Below are 24,617 nucleotides of genomic sequence, written 5' to 3'. Positions count from 1 at the left end.
CAAGATATGCTAAAAACTCGTGGTGAAAGTAGGTTAAGGAATGGGATCTTACATAGTCTGAAAGTAGTATTTCTTCACAAAACATTAATTATAAAGGGAAAAACGGTAATGTTAAAGTGAAGAAATCTGGGAGACACCATCTTAAGTGACCAGAGGCCAGTGCCACTATAATGGACAAAATAGATACCATATGCCATCCAATACTATGTAATGAAAAGACTATATAGCATTTGTGACATCTCAGCCAAAAGCATATAACTTGGTCTTAATCACTGAACCAAAAAAAACCCAAATAACTAGCTTGTGATTGTCAAAGGGAAAACTAAGGAATTGTTTTGAGTTGAAAGAGACTAGAGAGGCATGGGTGCAACACATGATTCTGGGTTAGATTCTTTGTTATAGGAATATTACTGAGATAATTAGTGAAACTTGAATGGGATCTCTGGTTAGAGAGTATGCAAGAATTTTCTGTACAATTTTTGCAAATTTTCTGTAAATTTTAATATAGTATGTAAGTTCATATTTTTATTACTTTTAGGCACAATGATTATAAAGTTGTATCACCTGCATTAAGAGCAGTTGGTAATATTGTGACTGGTGATGATATACAAACACAGGTGAGTTCAGACTTTAATGTGATGAACTGGTAACAAAATGAACTTTAAGAAGTTTATCATGTTTCATACCACTTGATTACATATTAATCAAGATGTTAGCATTACCATAATTATGCAGGCATCTACAATGTGACAGTAAGCATATTTTTGATAGTAAGCAATCCATCTCAGATACCTCTATCTGAAAGCACTATCCTAGACCTATATCGATGTAAAGAAGTACAAGATAGGAGTTTGGCTCTTGAGGGGTTTACAATTCAATTGAGGAGAAAATATATATTGAAACAAAGCAAATTACCTGAGGTAGTATGTTTGCTGAGAACTGATTTGTCAGTAAATAGTATAAAAATTTTAAAAAGAGATCAGTGTGCTGAGAAATCTTTGTAGATTCCATAAAGGAGTTGGAACTAAAGCTAAATCTTAAAAGTGGAGAAGAATTTCAGCAGACTAGAAGAAATTTATGTGACCGTAGGTACAGAGACAGACGTGTGAGTTATGTTCAAGAAGCGTTAAACTTGACTGGTAAAGAAACTGCTAGTGAGATGGTGATTGATTATAAATAGGTTAAAAGTGGGGTTGGAAATGGAAGGGTCTTTTATAGTAAATTGAAGACCAATTATGAGAATGGAAGGAAGGATAGCAAGGAAACATTTCCAGATTGGTAACTAACTCTGTGTATGTGTGTGTGTGTGTGTGTGTGTGTGTGTGTGTGTCTTTGTCTGCCTCTCTTGGAGGATGGTGAGGTGTCAAAAAAAAAAAGGTGTGTTGTCAGATTGACTTCAGATGTGGGGTAGTCTTTCTTGAAGACAGAAGCTTAAACTCTGAAACATTAAATTCTCCTTTGTTTGCCATCATAAAGTAAACTTTTTATTCTAATCTACATTCTTTCAGTTTTAAAGTCATATTTAGATACTTACCTTAGTTATTCAACAGTAGATCTTTAGAAATTGATAGTTATTAATTTAAAATAGCTCTTTAAAATAAAATGCACTTCTGAACATACACTGTTTTCAGCAGAATTTCGGTGCACTGCTTCATGTTTTTCACCAAGTAAACTTAATGTAAATCATTGTGTGTACTGTGAAAATGGAGCATAATTAATCTTGCCATGGAATAAAGAATATAAAGAGACAAAGCAGACTATACTTACTTAGAAAAGGAAAATGGAAAATGGAACAGTAAAAATTTTAATGAAACAGACTTATACACATTAAGGTTTCGTAACAGTTATGGAATTAGATACTTTCAGACTGTTTGAGATATGTTGATAGATAGATATATTTTTCCCTGTATTTTTTTTTCATTTGGCAAAACTTAGAGGATGGTTGCTGACAATTCACTAAATCTCTCTTCAAATAGTTGTATCAGTCGAACTCTGAATGTATTTGTAAACTTGAAGGACACACCTCTGAATACGCTGCTTTTATTTGCAGATGAGTGGATTGAGAACAGGGCACTTCACTACACCAACATTGAACAACTTTTGGCAGATTGGGAGGGTAGAAGACAGCAAGTGCTTAAGTTTTACTTTGAGAGGAATTGCTTTTTTCTTTTTTCTTAATGCAGTTAATGATTTTTAATGCAGAATGATTTTTGTGTTTCTAAATAGTATTTTTTTTGAAGTTTTGAATTTTATTTTATTTATCTTTTATACAGCAGGTTCTTATTAGTTATCTATTTTATACATATTAGTGTATCTATGTCAATCCCAATCTCCCAGTTCATCCCACCACCACTACCACCCCCCCGCTTTCCCCCCTTGGTGGCCATACATTTGTTCTCTACATCTGTGTCTCAATTTCTGCCCTGCAAACCGGTTCATCTGTACCAAATAATTAGTATATTTTTGTGTATTTTTTCTCCAATAAAACTTTCTATTTCCATTTTTTGTTGTTGTTGTTGTTTGTTTTAGGTAATTTTGAATTGCTCTGCATTACCCTGTCTCTTACACTTACTGAGTAGCTCAAAGGAGTCAATCAGAAAAGAAGCCTGCTGGACTGTTTCAAACATCACTGCTGGAAATAGAGCTCAGATTCAGGTAAATACCTTTCAAATCTGAAAAAACAGGAAGATCTCAGGAGTCATTTTGGACGAAAGTCAGCATTTTATCGGTGATTTTTTTTAGTGAGTTACTAAAAAAAGATTCTTAAAAGATTCTTGAACAGTGTTTTAAAGAACTGGACTTTCCTCCTTTAAAATAATAACATTTACTTGTAGTAGGCATTCTAGTACAGTGCCTGACACATAACATTTAGTCTTTAAAAAGGGATTGAATTTCATTAGGCTTAAATATAAGTTAGGCAATGATCTTCCTCTCAAAGCTTTTAAATAATGATTTATTAGTGTCCCATCAAGCTCCTTGAGTCAGTGATTACTAATGCATTTTGATCAATCGTATGCTGGTGCTTTATCATCTTTAAAATTTATATTCTGCAATATATTCTCCAGTCTTAAAAAGAAAGTATGTGAAAGTTTGTTGGAAGATTGGAAATAAAATATTTCCAAAGGTGTTTCCAAAAAGTCTGACAGTTTAAAGCCAACAAGTTTCAAAATTTGTTTACTTCCCAATATTTTTAAAATAGTATTTGCATTGATTATGCTGTATTATTTTTTTCTCCTCAGGCTGTTATAGATGCAAATATTTTTCCTGTATTAATTGAGATTCTTCAGAAAGCAGAGTTTCGCACCAGGAAAGAAGCAGCTTGGGCGATAACTAATGCAACATCAGGAGGCACTCCAGAACAGATAAGGTGTGAAACAGATTTTTTAAACTGTTCTATAAATGTAAATAGAACAAAATTTCAAGTATACATATTTTTTATTTGTTGATGAAACTAAAACATTATTTCTAAGTTAGTTTCATAAGCATTTCTAATATGAAATGACAGCATTTGTTGTATCAGTTATTCATTCACAGTGGTTTATTTTTTTCATTTAAAGTATAATTAACATCATTCTCCTTGGCAGACTATTTATGAAAAATCAGAGGTTAAAAAAATCTGAAGAAGAAGCCTGTGTTAATTTGAAAAATATACTATCATGGGCATTAAATATTTTTTAGGCCATTAAAATCACATGCATATAACTTTATAAAATGGCTAATAAATTTAAATATCCACTTATTTAAAATAAAATTGAAATAGACATTCCTAATTGGTTGTTAGCTTTACCTATGGATAGTATCTCACTTTTATTTTTCCATAAATTATTCTTTTTTTTTTTTTTAGGATAGCTTTTTGATTCTAGCCTTTTATTGTTTATTTATTTGTTTCTTTTACTAACAATATAAATAATAGGTATATGGGCTTTGAAGTCAGCCTGCTTTCAAATCCTGTTCCTTCAATAAAAGATGTGTGACCTTTACAAAGTCATTTAGTCTCTCTAATCCACAGTTTTCTTCATTTTTTAAATGGATTCAATAATGGATAGTACCTTGTGGTAGTATGTTGACAATTAAATGTAATTCATACATTTAAAGTGCTTTAGCATGTTGCCTAAACATTAAGGTCTGTACTAAGATTAGCTATTATCATTATTATAATTTTTATTATCAATTCCTAAATCTCTTTTCGTCTTCTGCTTTCACTCTTTTTTTTTTTTTTTGGCTGTACCTCGTAGCTTTCAGGATCTTAGTTCCCCAACCAGGGATGGAACCCATGCCCTCTGCAGTGGAAGCACAGAATCCTAATCACTGGATCACCAGGGAATTCCCTGCTTTCACTCTTTTTCCCTCGATAGCAAAATTCTACTTTGCAATTCTATAAAAGCCTGACTTCCTACAGAATCTTCTTGTTCTGAGGATCCCTTCATGAAACTCAGGACTTTTTAGGTTTCTTTAAGTGACTATTTAGGAGATATTTTCTAATGCATATTTGATTTATTTCTTAATTTATAAAACAAGAAGGCAGGCTGCTGTGCCATTTTACAAATCACATAGAGGATTTTGAAATCTACTTATTGGGAGATCATTGTCTATTATTGCCTTCATTTCTACTGTTATCTTCTTTTCTCAGATTCATATCTCTACATGTTGATAACATCTGTCTCTGCTTTTTATTTTCCATTCCTCTTCTTTGATTTAATTAGTATTATTTCCATTTCATTTGTGTCATGAATACAAGCAGTAATAAAACAAGGTCTTTCATTTGTTCTAACTTGTATTTTTCTTTAATGCTGCTGTTATTTTTATCTGCTTAGGGGCCCAAAGTTTGTTTGTCCACCTATAAACAGTTGTATTTTTTTCAATTTATTTTCGTCTTTGTGTCTGTTCCGTATATTATTCCTTAAAATGTATTAGTATGAATCAAGTGTCCAAACTGAGATCATTATTTTTCTAGCCAGTTTTCACCATTTCATTAACTCTATATATATGGGAAGAAGTCTTGATCTCAGATAAGGTTCAGCATGCATATCACTAATATTTACTGAGTGCCAGTTGTTGTGCTAAGTCGTTTCAATTATTGAGCATCAGCAGTGCATCAGATACTTTCAAGTATTTTATTTACTTTAACTTTATAACTCTGTGAGATAGTTATTCATTCAGCAATTCTATTTGATCAGTCACAGTAATAGTGTATGGCAAGTGAGTGCTCCAGTGAAGGTATGCACAATTAAAAAAGCCAGGGGGTGGGGGGATGGAAACTAACTGTTATTGAATGCCTGCAGTATTCTCACAGCAACCTTCTGAGTTTGGTACTATTATTATTCCCACTTAAGATGTGGAAACTGAGGCACAGAGAAGTTACTCAAAAATCACACAACTAATAAGGAGTGGAATTAGGACTTGAAGGCATGCAGCCTGGCTTCAGAGCATGTTTAATATGGACTTCAGGACATGCTTAATGTGGACTTTTTGCCAAGTGAACAAATCAGTTACTTTAAAGAGCTAATAACAACTAGAAAAGGAAAAAAGCATTAGGAAATGAGTAGAATAGTTTTTGTGATCATTATTTATTAAAATTATTCACAACATGGCCTGTTTTGCTCCTAGAAGCCTTCTATGCTTCTGAAACATAGCAGATGTTTTAGAACATTAACTACAGTTGTTTTTGTGGGAAATTTCCTGAAGTTTGATTTAGATGTCTCTTCTCCGTCTTCATTTCTACCTACCCCCATATGACTCCATGTATTTCATGGGCTAACTAACCGTAAAGAACAAAAACAAAAGTAAACCTTGAGCCCATTATTCTTAGTGCTCATATGCTATGCAAAAACAGGTGTAAGTACCAATTTGCTTGCATGTATTTTTTTTGTAATATTTGTAATACCATTTATTGCTAATTATGTTAAATTATGAAACTAGGAGAGTAAGAATTTTCAGGTTCCTATGTAAGTAAAAATTTAAATTTTTTTGATGTTTGAGATTGTATAGGAATACTTAATTGTTTATGTAGCATTTCGCTGAAGAATATTTTCATGTCATTGCTATAAATAATATTTATTTAAATCTTTTAAAATGTTTTTTCCCCACTTTTCTTTTTTTAATTACTCTGAAGGTATTTGGTAGCCTTAGGCTGCATTAAACCACTTTGTGACCTATTGACTGTTATGGACTCTAAAATAGTCCAAGTGGCTTTAAATGGACTTGAAAATATTTTACGTCTTGGAGAACAAGAATGTAAGCAGAATGGAATAGGCATTAATCCATACTGTGCCCTCATTGAAGAAGCATATGGTAAGCAGTCAAAAATTTATAATTACTATCAATTTTTTTAATTGAGATACAAGTGATATATTACATTGGTTTCATGTATATAACATAGTGATTCAATATTTGTATATACTGCAAAATGAGCATAATAATTTTAGTTCATGTCATGAAACATAGTTAAAAATTTTTTTCTTGTAATGAGAACTCTTCAGATTTACTCTCTTAGAAGCTTTCAAACATACAATACAGTATTATTAACTATAGTCCCCATTGCTGTACATTACTTCCCCAAAGCTTGTACAAACTAGAAGTTTGTGCCTTTTGGCAACTCCTTTCACCCATTTAATTCACCCCCCCACCTCCTGCCTCTGGCAACTGCCAATCTGTCTGTGCTCTGTATCTATGAGCTCGTTTTTTTGTTTGTTTATTTGTTTGTCTTTTTAGATTCTACATATAAGTGAGATTATATAGTATTTGTCTTTATCTATGACTTGTTTCACTGACTAACGCCCTCAGGGTCCATCCAGGTTGTTGCAAATGGCAAGATTTCCTTCTTTTTTATGGCTGAATAATATTCCACTGTGTGTGAAATGAATATATATATATATATATATATATATATATATATATATATATATATATATATATATATATATATATATATATACACCACATTTTCTTATCCATTCATTCTTTGATGGATACTTAGATTGCTTCCATGTCTGGGCTATTGCAAATAATGCTGAAGTGAACATGAGGGTTCATATATTTTTTGAGTTAGTGTTTTCATTTTCTTCAGATAAATGCCCAGAAGTAGAATTGCTGGATTATACAACACTTATATTTTTAATTTTTTGAGGAGCCTCCTTACTGTTTTCCATAGTGGTTGCATCAGTTTACATTCCCACCAACACTGCACAAGGGTTCCCTTTCTCCACATCCTTGCCAACACTTGTTATCTTGTCTTCTTCATAATAGTTATTCTAACAGGTGTAAGGTGATATCTTGTTGTGGTTTTGATTTGCATTTCCCTGATGATTAATGATGTTGAGCATCTTTTCATGTACCTGTTGGCCATCTGTGTATCTCCTTTGGAAAAAAGTCCATTCAGATCTTCTGCCCATTTTTTAATGGGATAGTTTGCTTTTATGCTATTGAGTTGTATGAATTCTTTATATATTTTGGATATTAACCCCCTACCAGGTATATGATTTGCAAATACTTTCTTTCATTTCATAGGTTGTCTTTTCATATTGTTGATGTTTTCCTTTGCTGTGCAGAAGTTTTTTAGTGTGATGTGGTCCCACTTGTTTATCTTTGCTTTTGTGGTCTTTTCTTTTGGCATCAACTCCAAAATTCAAAAAACCATCGCCAAGACCAATGTCGAGGAGCTTACCACCTATATTTTCTTCTAGGAGTTTTATGGTTTCACGTGTTACATTCGAGTCTTTAATCCATTTGGAGTTAGTTTTTGAGTATGGTGTAAGATGGTGGTCCAGTTTCATTCTTTTGCATGTAGCTACATTTTCACAGCACCACTTATTGAAAAGACTGTCCTTCTCTCCCATTGCATATTCTTGGCTCCTTTGTCATAAATTAATTGACTATATATATATATGTGTGGGTTTATTTCTGGGCTCCCTATTCTGTTCCACTGATCTGCTTATATGCCAATACTATACTGTTTTGGTTATTATAGCTTTATAATATAGTGTGTAAATCAGGGAGCATGATGCCTCCAGCTGTGTTCTTCTTTCTCAAGATTTCTTTGGCTATTTGGGTTCTTTTGTGGTTCTATACAAATTTAAGATTAATTGTTATATTTCTGTGAAAAATGCCATTGGAATTTTGATGGAGATTGTATTGGATCTGTAGATTGCTTTGGATAGTATGAACATTTTAACAGTATTAATTCTTCTAATCCATGAGCACAGAATGTCTTTCTGTTTATGTGTGTCTTCTTCAATTTCTTTCATCATAGTTTTCATTGTACAGGTCTTTCATGAACCTCCTTGGTTAAGTTTATTCCAAGGCATTTTATTCTTTTTGATGGAATTGTAAATGGGATTGTTTTCCTTATTTCTCTTTCTGATAGTTTGTTATTAGGGTATAGAAATGCAACAGATTTTTGTATATTGATTTTATATCCTGTGGCTTTACTGAATTCATTGATTAGTTATAACAGTTTTTTGGTGGGGTCTACAATTTTCTGTATATAATATGCCATCTGCAAATGGTGACAGTTTTACTTCTTCATTTCTGAATTGAATGACTTTTATTTCTTTTTATTGCCTAATTGCTCTGGCTAGGACTTCCATTACTATGTTGAATAAAAGTGATGAGAATGGACAATCTTGTCTTGTTCCTGATCTTCGAGGAAAAGCTTTCAGCTTTCCACTGTTGAGTATGATGTTACCTGTGGGCTTGTCATATATGGCCTTTATTATGTTAAGGTACATTCACTATATACCCACTGTGTTGAGAGTTAGTCAGTTCTTAATTATCTACCATAGGCATTTTCCCCCTCTAATTCTATAAAAATATTTTGTGTAAAAGCAGTATAATATTTTTGATATCTTTTTTTTACAGTTACCCTTAATTCTATTATTCTAACAATTTCTTTTTACTATTTACCATCCTTTTTACATTGTCCTTATGCAGAATTAGTTTACATTGATATAACTGCAGTCCGTGTATAGTTTGGTGTTCTACTTTTAACGTTTTGGAGAATTTTACATTTTCTCCAAACAATACATAATTTCTATGATTTGCATAATTTTCTGTGATTTGCAATAGCCACATAATGTTATAAAAAGAGAATGTTGCATGCTGTTTTAGCCATAGTAAGTGGGGTTTTAGCCACACTCTTGTAGTTGACCATTAGTTTGTTTCCAATTCGTTTTGCACTTTACATATGCCAAAATAAACATCTTTCTGATGCTTATTTATTTTTATTAAAATATTATATTATTAATATATTTTAATATTTATAATATACAAAATAATAATATACAAATAATACAAAATATAATATACAAAAATATAATATTTATTAATATTTTTCTTCTGTTGAATTAATATTTGGGGATAAAATTTCAGGAATATTATTGCTGAGCTTGGGCACAAACTTCTTTTTAAGTTTTTGATATGTTTTCTCATTTTGCTTTCTGAAGGCATGTTACTCGGCAGTGTCACTGCCTCTTACTTGTTTTGTTGATTTTGCTGATTTAGCCAATGTAAAATGGTACCACCAAGTTGCTTTTATGTGTTTCTTGTTTTATTACATGTAGAAAGTGGTGTGTATTTTCCATGTGTTAGTATACTTTGTCCAGTTACCAACTTGTCTTTTTTTTTTGTAAAAATTTGAATTGATTTTATTTTATAGTTTATTTTAATACGGCTTTTCTCCCATCCTTTTTACCTTTTTAATTTAATGAGATAAACTGTGTTCTTTTATAATTAATAAATGGTTCAGCCTAATATTCTATTCCTTCAAAGTTTACAAAGTCATTGTCCTCACAGAGATTTGATGAAAATTATTTTATTTATTGGCTAGATTTTTCTGATTGGAGTCTTAAAATATTTAACTTAACTCACATGGAATTTATTTTAGGATAACACATGAATCTAAGTCAGTTTTTTTTCCTCTCAATATATTTCCATTAAATATTCACTTTCTGTCTTAAGTCCTATTATATTATATGGTTGAGTCAAGCTTTTATTTGTGATTCTTGAACCAAGCCTGGGAGATCGCTTTGCCTTTATTTCAAATTATATAATGTCAATGGTTAAAACATCATATAAATAAAAGATATCAATCACTAATTTAAGAATATTTCCTTACTACAATCATTATTTTGATCCCAAGTTATACTAGAGTTTAGGCTATTCTATGATTGTATATAGATATGACTACTTTGCTTATTCCTTATATCCTGCAATCATATAATTGAAGAGGTTTATCTGTAATAAGTAGAAAAGATTTTTAGCATCACCCAGACTTATATGTAGATTATTTTCTTGTAAGCAATAAAATAGAGCACTGTAGATTCTCCTTATACTATCGAAATGAGCTTTTTCAGTTTCACTTACAGGCTGTATTGGATTTCCAAATAGTATTCATTTATCCTTATTGATACCTTTTGGCTCATTCTGTGAGAGAACTTGTGTGGTAGCTTGCTTGTATTTTAGTTTTTTTATTTTTATTTTGTTGCTTTCCCTTTTTGTGCTTTTTATTTAGCACAATTACTCTGGAAACAACTTGTGGAGTTACGTAATGTAAAACTGTCATTTTAAAATTCAGAAACTAAAGTACAGAGGAACCAAACTTATTTGGGAAAAATCACACAACTAGAAGGGTGGAGTCTATGATCTTCCTACTCCCCAGCCTGTGCTTATTCTTCATACCACATTGCCCCATTCTTTCATTCTTGAAGTATAAGGCATAAGTGTTGGCTATCAGTATGTGCAAAAATTAGATAAAAGTTAATGATATCACTTATATGTAGAATCTAAAAAATACTACAAACTAGTGAATATAACAAAAAAGAAGTAGACTCATATAGAGTAAACTAGTGGTTACCAGTGGGGTAGGGGAGTGGGAGGTACAAACTATTGGGTGTAAGATAGGCTCAAGGATGTAGTATACAACACAGGGAATATAGCCAATATTTTGTAATAACTGTAAATGGAAAGTAACCTTTAAAAATTATATTTTAATCTTTTTAATTAGATAAAAATAACAGTCCAATTGCCAGTGGACTGATGGATGCTATTGATTCATTATTTTGACTTAAATATATGTTGAAATTCGAGTAACAACTTTGTTTCTGTACATATGCTTTGCATTAATAGGCCTGGATAAAATCGAATTTCTGCAAAGCCATGAAAATCAGGAAATTTACCAAAAGGCTTTTGATCTGATTGAACATTACTTTGGTGTAGAAGATGATGATCCCAGTATTGTACCTCAAGTGGATGAAAACCAACAACAGTTTGTATTTCAGCAGCAGGAAGCACCAATGGAAGGGTTTCAACTTTAACTTGGTAGGAGGAAAAATTAATGGCTAAAAAGGGTAGCTTCAGATATCTCCCCTTTCTTGTAATGTCATTAGGAATATTTGATGTGTTTTTATGTAGAACAAAAAAGAAAGACGTTAATGCACTTTTAAAAAGCAAAACAAAAAAGTTTCCATCCATATGCAACCTTTTATAGTTTTGTTGTTATTTTGGTGTGCCTGTATATATGTCTTTCATTGTTTTATCTTTTTCTTGTATCTATTTGTGAACAGTTAAATACATTATGAGATTATTTAATAATTTAAGCCTGAAAAGGAAAACTTTGGTAAAGTATTACAATAATGGTTCTGAATTTTTCTAGCATTCTTGGAAACTGCACATTAGCAGTACAGCTGTTGATAATTGCATTTTGGCAGTAAGTTTGACATGCCCATTCTTTACTAAATCTACCTCTCAAAGCAAAAACAAAACAAAAGAGCTTCAGAAGCATGAAACAGAGAAAAAGCTAAATGAGAATGTGAAAATAGCTATTACCTTAAATTATAAATCACTGTGCTATAGGTTATACTTTGCAAAAAAAAAAAATTACAACAGAAAACCTGTAAAAGTTACTTATAAAATACAGAAGAAATATTGTACTGATAATCAATTAAAATGTGGCAATTGTGAAGAGAGAAGCTGTTCTTCATGTTGAACACATTAAAATGATTACACAACATTTAAATGTTTGTGTTTTTAACATATAAATGCTATTATATTAGTATATTTTGTATTTTAACCAAATATGCTAACATTTTTGAAATAGTGTTTTATTATTTTTTCACTGCTCATTTTAAAGAGCATCATGATAGAGATGCCGTCATGAATCTAAAGCAGTGCTGCACAGCAAAAATAATACTGTATTCCTTTCTCTGATTTTTCAGAGCAGTAATTGAAAAGTTTCACTTTCTATATAATAATGAACTTAGGTACTTGAATGGCAAAATTCTCCTGAAGAAATCACCTTGTTATGTGTTAAATTTTATTAAATGCACTTAATGGTCTGGACACAAAAGGATGATATTCATGAAAATTACTAAGGATTCTTTAATTGGTTGAACCCTACATTAGGATTATTTTCCCCTTTGGTGATCCTCAGAGGGTCAAACTGCTGCTTGTTAATGAACCATCGTATTAGATTACATTTGTATCAGATTCGTCAATATAATGTATGTGTTTATGTATTAACAGCAAAAACCTCTTCATACTGTGAAACTTTAAAAAAAAAGTTTCAATAGAAAATTATATATATATATTTATTTACAGATACGTATATATGTGTGTGTCTGTGTGTTTTTCTCACAGTACTATACTTGGTAGTTTTCTAAGCAGATATGGTACTGTTGAATCAGTCTTTTCATTATTATAGTTATGTGCAGGCTATTTACATTTCCAGTTGTATACCTAAAATACTTGTTTAAAAATTAGTTTACTGATGTTTTAAGATGGGAACTAAAAGCATTTTTGATATGATTCATAGTCTATTCTGTAAAGAAAGATTTCATTTATGATAGCATTTATAATGTTTCTGCTGGAAATCAGAGGTATGTTACAAGAAGAAAATGTATATAGGAGTACTTTTAAATAGTATGACACTTTGTAAATTAAATATCATGAAACTAAGCTTTTGGCAAGACACTTAAAAACCTACAAGCTATAGAATACAGGTTTAAATGGTGTCCACAATGCTGACTGCATCTGCCAAACCTCTTTTATATTGTTAAGTAGAAGATTGTATCTGTGCCCTTTTTATTGTAGTAGAAGCTATGAAGTTCAGTATATGTATATTCAAAAGAACAGGGTAGTTATATTAAAGATCACCAAATTGATGGTGAATTTATCAGATAAACACTTTTTAGTGATGCAGATAGTCTAAGTATCAGGTGACAGGGTGTTCCACTCTTTCTAATCAATTGAACTTGTTAATGCAGCATAATTCATAAACTAACCAGCTGTGCCTGCTTTTTTTTTGAGGACCCTGTAGTCACATTAATAAATCTAAGCTAAGTCTTTCAAACAAAATAGTTCTTACAGAAGGAAAAATAATAGAAATAATAGAATGAACTTTGAGGGGAGGATTTTTAAAATTTTTGCCAGTGAAACAAGCATTATATCTCTAAGTATAGAATTTGACCATATTTTAAGCATTTATATATAAAATTGTATTTAATTCATTGGATCTGTTACTTGGGTAATTAATTTGATTAGATTTGAATGCAAGGGGTAATATGTAATAGTTGGTGTGCTGATGACTTTATTGAACCAATACTAGCAAATACTTTGTTCCTAAAAATTTTTTTAATATGACTACTCTTTTCAAATGTACTATTTTAAATGCTCCAAAATGTATTTTCATTAATCTTCACTGACCCTTGTGGGAAAAATTTTCTTTTTTCAACTTGCTTTCCTAAGATTTATTATATTTTAATCCGAGAGAAACTGTGCCAAAAAAAAAATGAAAACATGTTGTAAAAGGGCAATGCATGCAACATTAATGTAAAAATCAAGAGAATACTTCAAAGAGTCCTTTACATTTATTTAATTAAATTCGGTGTTTTATTTTTGTCTGAATTTGAATTTTTACTAGCTAATCTATGCAATTATGCTTACTTGTTTTATATTTGTAAGTACTTGACTCAATGCCCTGGGGTTTTTTTTACTCTAAGTTTTATTTTGAAAATTGTTCCTAGAACTTAATTTTTAGTGTCATTTTGTTCACTTGCTGGTAGCACTAGAACAAGAAAGCAAAAAATAAAGACCAAAAAAAAGTGATAAAATCTGTTGGCACAGAAACAGCATATCATTTGGTAACTGTAAAACCTATTTGCAGATAAAGGTTGATTTTTTGGATAAAGGACTTTTGTTGGACAAAGCATTACCTTTGCCTTCATATTTTTTCTTCTCTCAAGAAGGAGCATTATGGAAAAAGTAATTATAATACAAAGTCTCAGTGGATTTTTGTTGCTGTTCTAAATTCAGCAATCTACTGGCTGCTTTGTGAAACTGTGAAATCAAAGTAATTGTTGTTAACCTTTACTCATTTTAGTTCATAGCATTACTGTTTTATGAAATATATTAGGAGCCAATATGATGGAGCTCTAAAAGGATAATGCATCTTTAAATTCTAATTGGGAAGTGGGATGAGGGGAAGATATTCTTGCCAAACTAAATAAACCAACATTTGAGTAGTATGCAATATTATGAAATGTTACAGCACTATATTAAAAATAATAAAATACTATTTTACAATTGCATTTATATAAGTGTATCTGTTTCATTTGTTTTCACTTATGATTGTATATGCCTAATAAAGCAAAAATAGATGCCCTGATTCATTAAAATTCCATTCCCTTTCCAAAACCAGTAAGATTTCATTGGTAGCATTATCTGATAAAGTAGTATGTTGCTTTTATCTTAGAACTTGTATATTCATCTGTAACGGGGAACATATCCAATTTATCTTTGTATCTCAAGCCTTGGCAGTTAGTGGGACATTCACATGTTTCAACTGAGATTATTTTTCCTTTTCTGTTATTTTAATGCAATACAGTGCATTTATTTAAGGCTTAGAGTTTTAAACCTAATAAATAGGAGGTAATGTCTGATTTAACTTTCTTAATGTACTGTGAAACACAAAATCACACAGTAGCCAAGCTTAGGCCCTCCTAACTTAGTGTTTTTATTTTTTTCTTCTTACACTACCATGGTTTTCTGTTGTTCATTTTTTGGGGGGGGGGGTGTTTGTTTGCTTTGGCTGGCCTCATTTCCTTCAGTATTTGAAACTATGTTAATCACAGAGTAGTGAAAGTAATTGGATCAATTATTTTTAGGGTTTCTTGCTCCTAGTAAAGTGGTCTGCAATTTTAGTAGGAAATGAATTCCTGAAAATGTATGAACATATAATGTACAGGTCAAACAATAGATTTAAACACGCAGTGGAGTTCCCATCCCAGAAATCCTTAAGTATACCCTTTAATTATGTGTTTGCTCAGTTGTATATTTGTTCTTTCATTTTTTTCCTTTCATATTTGAACAGTTTACCACTGAAATTAAATGAGCATATGATTCCCCCCTTTCAGGACATCTAATGATTTTCATGTTTGCTTCAGTAGTTTATGTTTTAAGAGACACATACATCATATCATTAGTAGCACTTTAACATTTCAATTTTCCATTCTGTTTTGAAATAAAAATTTCAAGTAGTTGCACTTGCAAGCACTGCTGTATAGCACTACCAGAACTAAAATGTTGATTGGGAGCAACACCACCAAGTAAAGAGCTTGGAATGTTCACTAGTTTATGCATAAATATTTAAATTTGGAAACAGTAGGCAGTTTAGGGAATTTAATGTGCAGTTCCCCAAAGTATCTGTTATTTAAAAATTGGGAGTTTTAAACTTTGGACACCATTACTTTTGAGGGATCCCTCCTGTTCCCTTTCAGTTATGGTTGTTTTTTTAAACTGTTCTAAAAAAGCATGGCAAAATTTAATATATTCTTTGTTTAGGGTTTCAGCATGACTCACTCTTTTCTGAGCATTCCATCTTTTAAATTGTTTTATTATAAAATATACACAAAGAGAATAATGTGTAAGAAGACACTTTGAATAATAACATGAACACCTGTGTATTCACCATCCAGCTTGATTATTATCAGTCCCTTGTAGATATTACTCTGGATTTTATTAATAATCCCTGTGCTTTTCCTCATTGTTTCATCTCATGTGTACGTATCCCTAAGAAATACAGATTCCCCTGCCTGTTTTCTAAATATGTAGACTGGAATATTTTTTATATCTGTGGCTTTTTTGTTTTGGCTCAGTGTTAACATTTTTTGAGATTCATTCATATTGATGCATGTATCTGTGGTTTGTTCATTTTCCTTGCTGTATACTAATCCATTTTTGTGACTACATCATGATGTCTGATAGGGAAAGTTCTATTTTGCTTTTGTTCAGGATCGTCTTAGCTCTTTGCATTTCCATATAAACGTAGCATTCACTTGTTCAATTCCATGAAAAGCCCCTTAGGGATTCTGGATGAAATTACATGTAATCCATAGGACAATTTTGGAGGAATTAACATCTTAATGATACTAACTCTTCCTATCCATGAACAAGTTATAGCTCACCATGTATTTAGATCTTCCTTACTGTATTTCAACAAAATTTTATAATTGTCTTCATAAATGTTATTGACAAATAATAAACAATCTATAATAGGAATAGAGAAGAGTTTTATTTAAGGCAAACTGAGGACAGTTATTTGCTAAAATAATATTTTGGACATTGGATTAAGTAAAATATTCTATTAAAATTAATTTCACTGATTATTTTGACTTTTTAACATGGCTATTAGAAACATAAATTACATATATGGCATTATTTTTCTATTCATTGACAGTGGTATAAGAAGCTTAATACAGTTAACTTCCTTTTTCTCCGTCTCTGCCTTTGTGCTACTGTCAGATTTTTCTACATGTTATAAACTCCACAATGCATTTTTTAAAATTTTGCTTTAAACAGTCAACTATTTTTAAAAGGTTTAAACAAATTATAAAGGTTTTAAAAAATATATTTGCCCACATAGTTACCATTTCTACTATTCTTCAATTCTTTGTGTAGATCTAGATTTCTATCTGATATCATTTTCCTTCTGCATGAAGGACTTATATTTTTGTATTGTAAGTTGCTGGTGATCAATTCCGTTAGCTTTTGTATGCCAACATAAACCTTTATTTCACCTTCATTTTAAAAAGATATTTCTATTGGGTATAGAATTCCAAACACATTTTGTTCTTTCAAGATGTTGCCCCCACTGTCATCTTACTTGCTTTGTTTCTGACAAGAAGTTTGCTATCATTCTTAATCGTTGTTCCTTTGTGTGTAATGTTAACTTTTCTCTGATTTAAAAATTTTTTTCTTTATCACTGATTTTAAGCAATTTGATTATGATGTAACTTGGTATGCCTTTTTTTCATGTTTCTTGTTCTTGCAGTTAGCTGAGCCTCTCATGTTTGTGAGTTTATAGTTTTCATCAAATTTGGAAACATTTCAACCATTATTTCTTCAAATATTTTAAAAATTCCAATTCCACTTATATTAGGCTGCCCAAAATAGTCATGCAGCTTACTGATGCTTTGTTCATTTCTTTTTCAGTTGTTTTTTAATATGTGTTTCATTTGAGATAATTTTCCTTGCTTTGTCTTCAAGTTCACTAATCGACAAGATTAGTGTCTAATCTGCTCTTAATTTCATTAGTGTATTTTTCATGATACTTTGTATATTTTATTTCTAGAAGTTCTATTTGGGTCTGTTTTATATCTTCCATGTTTTTTCTTACCATGCTCAGGCTTTCCTCCACTGTGTTGAACATAGCAAGTAGAATTATAGATGTTAATGTTATATTGTCCTTGTCTGCTAATTCTATCATCTGTGTCATTTCTTGGTCTTTCTTTTTATTGATTTTTCTCCATACTATGGGTTGTATTTTACATTGGCATGTGTTCTGTGCACATCTGGTAATTTTTTATTGGATACCAGGCATTGTGAATGTTACTTTGTTGGCTATTAGATATTAGATTATATGTATATATATATATATATATATATACACACACACACACACACACACATATATGTATATTCTTGAGCTTTGTTATCAGAAAAATTAAGTAACTTGGAGAAATTTTTATTCTTTACATAAAGGCTTGCTTTTGAACTTTGTAAGGCAAGCACAGATAGCATTTTTTTAACTGAGACAATACTATTCCTAGTACTCTGATACTCTGTGACACAGAAGGGTTTCCACTTTGTCTGGAAACTATTCTTGGCCATGTGTGAGCTCCAAAACTTGTTTCTCCTTGTTCTTTCAGGTGGCTCTTTTCATGGTATTGGGTAGTAGTCACATGTGGTCATCAGTACTCAGCTGTAGATCTCTGGAGCTATCTGTGCAGCTCTGTCACCTTGATACTCTACCCTGTGAAATCTGGTTGTCTTATCTTCCCTGGCCTCCCAACCCTTTCTCCTCAACTCAGAGAGAATTCTAAGTTCTACATGGGTTTCCCTTCTATGTCCTGCAGTCTTGAAACTCTCTAGGCAGTAAAGTGGAGCAATCATAGGGCCCAACTAACTTATTTCCTCTATTTTACAGATCACTGTCCTTGAGTGCCTGATGTCCAGTGTCTGGAAACTGTCATTTCATATTTCTGTCTGATTTTTTACTTGTTTGTGGCAGAAGAGTGACTCTTGTCCCTATTATTCCATTTTGGCCAGAGGGAAAGATGACATACCAATTTATAATGTTCTTTTGGCTTTCATCCCTTTTATCATTTATAATTTTGTTTTCTTGTACCTTTTTTCTTTTATCTTGATGACATTTGCCAAATTAGGTTATAGTGATCCTCTAAATTCTATGTTTGTATTTACCTCATTAGTTTCTGCTCCTAATGTAACCGAGCAGGACGCTATGAGACCTTCCCAGGACAGACCCCATCCATGTCCTCTGCCAGCCTTTTGTCTGTAGAAAGAATTTAGTCAAAGAATAAAATCAATCAGAGAAGTGAGAAAATGCAGAAAGAAAGGAAAACAGTCAAGCAAGACAAAATAATAATACTTTAGCCATTAAACAGAGTCAAGGACCTTTAGTTCTTCCCCAAGGGCTGTAGATAATATTCTGAGCCCTATCCTTTGAGCTGTTTTGCAGATACTGAATCCCCCACCAGGTGGAAGAAGTTAACTGTCTGCTGCCCACAAGCACGTAGACTCCAGACCAGTCCGGTTGGAACCAGAAGGGCCATGATGCTGACTCCCAATTACCTCACCACCAACCAATCAGAAGAATGTCCACAAGCTGATCACACCCTGCTCCTTGAACACTGTAAAACTCACTACCCCCTCCAGGGGGGACACACAGTCTTGAAGGCATTAGCCTGTTGTGGCCCCCTTTGCCTGGCAAAGCAATAAAAGCTACTCATTTCTACTTCACCCAAAACTCTGTCTCCGCGTTTCTATTCGGCACCGGTGAACAGAGGCTGAGTTTCAGCAACTCAGCCTTTCTTTTCTAAGAAAAGTGTTTTGTGAGCCTAACAATTTACTTTGAAGTACCACTTCAGCTGCATTCCACAAGCTTTAATATATAGCTTTTTCTTATCATTCAGCTCTAAGCATTTTAAAACTCCCGTTATGATTTACTCTTTGACCAAAGAGTCATTTAGAAATGTGTCTTTAAATCTTCAAACTTTAAAAACATGCCCTTAATTTCTAAGTTGTGATGTGATTACATGTAGTTTAAAAGTGGATGAAATGTGCTTCATGACCTAGTATGTGCTCAGTTTTAGTGAAATGTTGCATACATGCTAGAAAAGAATTTGTTTTAATTGATTCACATAATTTATATCTTTACTATTCAGCTTAATTTGTCAGCTTCTAAGAGAGGTATGTTAAAATTTCCCAAGATGATAGTGGATTTATTCATTTTTTTCCTTGGAGTTCTGGCTGTATTTACATGCTACGTTATTTTGTGCATACAGATTTAGAATTACTATATCATTTTTTCAGGTTCAAATAAGAATCTGTACATTTATGTGCTAAAAGAATAGAACAATAGTTATTACAAAACTGATATTTTCAGATTACATGATAAGTGAATTTAAATAAAACGAACTAGTTGAAACTTAATTGAAAATATTTTCCCTTTCAGTGTTTGTGGTGGGAACAACGGACTTCCCTCCTGAAGGCTGAAGATATAGCAGTGTTATGTCAAGATGAAAAATATGATCAGATCAAAAGGTCAGGCATGGCTTTACATGATGAAATCTTCTGTACCAGTACACCAGAGTATGGCCACCATCCAAAGAGGCAGACAGCAGATGGAATGGAAGAGTATGAAACCTTTGATCTAGGATTTACTAATGTTAAAAAAAATAAGTGAAAGAGAATAGGTTGGTTAATAAAATGACGTAACTTAAGGGAAAACAGGATTCGTAACAACAAAAAAGCCCTGTTCTTAATCCCCTACTCCCTGCAGCCACAATTTCAGAATAAGAACATATACTTCATGTATTAATCTTTTATGCTGTTTATGAGACAGGCAAGGTAAGTATTTTTCTTTCCTTCTTGAACCACAGGAGTAACTAACTTTTCACCCACAAACAAGTGTTAGTCACTTGTGGTTTTAAGTTTAAGGTGTACAGTGTAATTATTTGACTTACAATTATTGTGAAATGATTACCACAGTAAGTTTAATTAATATCCATCATCTCAAATAGATATCCCCCAAAAAAGAAAAAAATTGGTTTTTTCCTTGTGACAAAAAAATATGGAACACTTCAGAAATCTGCATGTCATCCTTGTGCAGGGGCCATAATCTCCATATCATTCCAATTTAGTATACATGCTGTTGAAGCAAGCACTATTGTACTTTTGCTGTACATTTATTTTTAAAGAAAAAGAAAACAAAAGCTGGTCAAGCCCAAGTTGTCCAGACATAAACTCAAATCTTTCCGTCATGTCTGATATTATAATCTAGTATTTTAAAATTACAGCCGTTTTTATATTCCTTGTGTTGTCTGATTTGGGTAAAATGCCACTTGTTCATGACACAACCCTTTCCTAGGCCAAAATAAAAACAAATATTAAGAGACAAAATTTTATCTTATAATGTTAGAGGGAAAAAAACAGACTCTATTATATACTGATACTTAAGTGCTAACATTCTTATTTTTCAAACCTTATTTCTCAAAATCATAGTAACCTTGAGAAGTTTAGAGACACTGGCTCTGTTATTTCTTGCCATATTTATTATGTAGCAAGAGTAATTATAAGAATGAAGGGGTAAATACATATTTGTTATCCAAGTGTAATTTGGAGAACACATAAAACTTTTAGTTTATGAATTAACTCTGTCATCTAATAGCCTACCTGGTCTTTCATGGAATAATAAAATGCATATCCCTGGGGCGAAAATCTATAGTTCCAGAATATTCTCAGCTATCTGGCCTGCTACATGATAAAGTTAGACTGGAAATAAGAAAATGTTAGATAAAAGCATCTTGCTTTACCTGATCCACCTTCCAAGGCCCCTTTTGTAAGGAGTACAGACTGGAAATCCTATGTCCCCTGGATCCTTTCCAGGGTATCAGCCTATTGCTGAATTTTAATTCCTTCATTTTTAAAATAGGGTCAAAAATACCTGTCTCAACACTCATTAGAATGATTTACAGACTTAATGAAATTATATCGAAGTACTCTGTACCTACAAAACATAAATTTATATAATAGCTACTTTGTATTGAGCATCTTTTAAGTTCTAGGAGTAGTGCTGGGTGCTTTACATATATAATGTTACCTCTTTTAATCCTCAACACAACCCTGCAAAGTTGTTATAATTACATTGAGTTTATAAATGAAATATTAGAAGCTCAGAGGTTGAGTGATTTGCTAAGGTCAAACAGCTGGAAAAGGCAGAGTCAGGATTCTGGATATTACTTCCAAAGAGAGACTACTTTTTCCTTTGTAAACTAAGCAACAATGTCCTCAAGGATGTTAGATGTGTTCAAGAAAGGGGGAAAAAAATCACTGAATAATCTATCCCACCAGCAAAATTGACAGGTGAAACCTATGCTCACATTTTAGAATAGACCACAGACCACCTGAAATACCCTGTATTTCATACATTTTAAAATAGTTTTGATGCATCAACTGTAAGATGAAAGTGAAAAATAGATGTTTTAGACATAAGAAAAATATGGTATCTATCCCAGCTAGATCCAAGCTTAACTTTTCATATATTCCATTCTAATCATTATCAAGCATATAGACAAATCACAAATGACCCCAAACAGGAAAAACATAACAACTTCCTTTGCTTTTAGAAGACGTATGAGACACAAGTCTTTTTAGAAAAGCAGGAAAAATAATTTTCTAATAGTAACTAATATGCCTTCCTTAGTCATTAAAACATACTTTTCAGTAATCTTAATAATAAAGCCATATATTCACACTTCATAAAAATGAAGTCACCAAGTAAAAGCAAAATATTCATCACACTAATCTTTAAATTCCATCTCTAAAAATGTAGTTAAATACATCAATTTCTAACCTCTCAGAACAAATAGATTTTAGGCACTGGAATGAATAACTGCCCAGAAAAGCAGCATTGCCTCAATCCCAATATAATTTGATAGTCAACATTCTTGCTTTCCAGTTAAAAGATTTCATGAGAAGAAACACTCGGCTTTTGAGGTTTCACTGATCAAGAGAACGTTTCTGAGTAGACACTGAGCAAACATTTTTAAATGCGTTGTCACAGATACGTCTTCACTCCTCATTGCCAGACACAATCATGTTACCTCCTGACTCTGTACAGTTATGGACAGTGTCAGTACCCACTCCACCGTCAATCAGTGAATCTTTGGCATCATATCTTCCATGGATTTCTGCCTTCCAAACCCAGGTTCCACTGTCATAACCAAAGCTTTCTCTATCTGATTAGCCCATGGTGCCAAATGCTCACATGCTTAGTTTGATGGCAACGTCAATTTCATCTCATCCTCACATGTCTTTAATCAAAGCCCTGGATTCTCAGTAACCTCCAGATTAAATATTGATTGGTTCTTGCTGCAGCCATTCACTTTATCCACTGGTCTAGCCGAGACACTATCATGTGCATATCCAAACCTAACTGCTTGTGGAGGCTTTCTACAGCAGGGTGACCAAAGGTGATGCTGGCGACAAAATATATCCAAGGACAGAGAACCAGCCTTGGAGTCCAGCATCCAGGGGCTCTCAGCCCCTAAATTTGCCAGATTGCTGTTGAGGGTGAACAGGCCAATCTCACCATTGGATGCCATTGTACCAAGAGAATGATATCTTTTGATGAATCTTTTACCAATATCTTGTAACCCTCTTTATCTCTAGTAATTCATCTTACCTTAAAGTTTATTTTGTCTGCCATTTATTCAATTAATCCCCCATTGATGGACATTTAAATTGTTTTCAGTCTTTTGCCATTGTAAATAGTGTGGCAATGAATATCACTGTAAATTTCTGGCTCAATAAATACATATACAATTTTGCTAGGTATTGTCAAATTTCCATCCATAAGGGTTGTACTATCTTTCATTCCAAACAGCAACATATGTGAGTACCTCCTTCTCACAACCTTGGAAACGGTATGTTATTCAGCTCACTTTTTTTTAAAGCAGCTTTATTGTGGTGTAATTTATATATCATAAAATCCACCCATTTTAAGTGTACAATTTGAGTTTTCATAAATTCACACAGTTGTGCATTGCTACAGTCCAGTTTCAGAGCACTTCCATCACCTAAGTTCTGCTGTTAATACTTTTAACCAAATAATTGGTATGGATTTATTGGGGGCTGCAGCTAACACAGATGGCATAAATTCTGGCCCCAAATACACATGGTAACAAACTTGTGGTTAGGAATTCTTCAAGGATTGTTTTCTACTTTTCATTTAAATCTAAAGATGATAAATAGGTGAGTTTCTTACTCAACCCCGCACTCAGTTGGTTTTTGTGTCAGTCTGACTAGGCTATAGTACAGAGTTACCCAATTAAACACTAATCTAAATGTTGCTGTGAAGGTATTCTGTAGGTGGGATTAATACTTTCAGTCAGTTGACTTTAAGAAAAGGAGATACCTTTGATAATCTGAGTGGGCCTTATCCAATCATTTGAAAAACCAGCAGAGCAAAACCAAGGTTTCCTGAGGAAGACAAAAATTCTGCCTTTGGACTATAGTTTCAGCTCCTGCCAGAGGGTTCCCAGCCTGCTGGCCTGCCCTACACATTTCTGATTTGCCAGCTCCCACAGTCATGTAAGCCAATCCCCTTAAATAAATAAAACGTTAATAAATAAAATATATATATATAGATAAATATATAGATAAATCTATTTATATAGACATAGATAAACTCTTGTACTGGCTTTAGATACAGATATAGATATAGATAGATATAGATATAGATATAGATATAAATCAGTCAGAACTCTGACTGATACAGGCCCCCCACCATTACCACCAAATCCCAGTTCAACCCTCTGACAATATAAACTTTCTGGGATTCTGGCTTCATGGGGATGTCCATCCTCTCAGCTTTACCAAGCCTCATGTTTTTGTTTATTCTCCCTAGCATATGATCACCTAGGATATCTAGATGCCCCCATGGCAAGCAGCAGCATAAGACAGGCTTAACTCTTTGGATTTTTACTTTCTTACTATCTATAGCAAGGATCTTCCTTCTTTTCCCAACAGTTCAGTCAAGTGTTTTA

At 32.5% G+C, this 24,617-nt stretch overlaps 1 protein-coding gene across 3 annotated transcripts in view; it reads left to right on the top strand.

The window, feature by feature from the left end:
- The window catches only part of KPNA5 (karyopherin subunit alpha 5), a 50,719-nt gene extending 29,909 nt beyond the window's left edge, over positions 1–20,810 (top strand). The window contains exons 10-14 of one of the 3 annotated variants that reach the window (XM_082475296.1): positions 539–617; positions 2,530–2,655; positions 3,240–3,367; positions 6,113–6,291; positions 11,122–20,810. In XM_082475296.1, coding sequence (XP_082331422.1) covers positions 539–617; positions 2,530–2,655; positions 3,240–3,367; positions 6,113–6,291; positions 11,122–11,309 — 700 coding nt within the window. In that variant the 3' untranslated portion in view covers positions 11,310–20,810. Of the gene's footprint in view, positions 1–538; positions 618–2,529; positions 2,656–3,239; positions 3,368–6,112; positions 6,292–8,576; positions 9,587–11,121 lie in introns of those variants that run through there. The other 2 variants (XM_082475297.1, XM_082475298.1) reach the window with 2 other exon arrangements.
- The last annotated feature ends 3,807 nt before the right edge of the window (positions 20,811–24,617 follow it).

The sequence above is a fragment of the Balaenoptera physalus genome, assembly GCF_965194825.1.
Source record: "Balaenoptera physalus genome assembly, chromosome: 9".
NCBI classification, from domain to species: Eukaryota; Metazoa; Chordata; class Mammalia; order Artiodactyla; family Balaenopteridae; genus Balaenoptera; species Balaenoptera physalus.
Note: the sequence above shows the minus strand (reverse complement) of the source record. Positions and strands in the feature narration are given on the sequence as shown.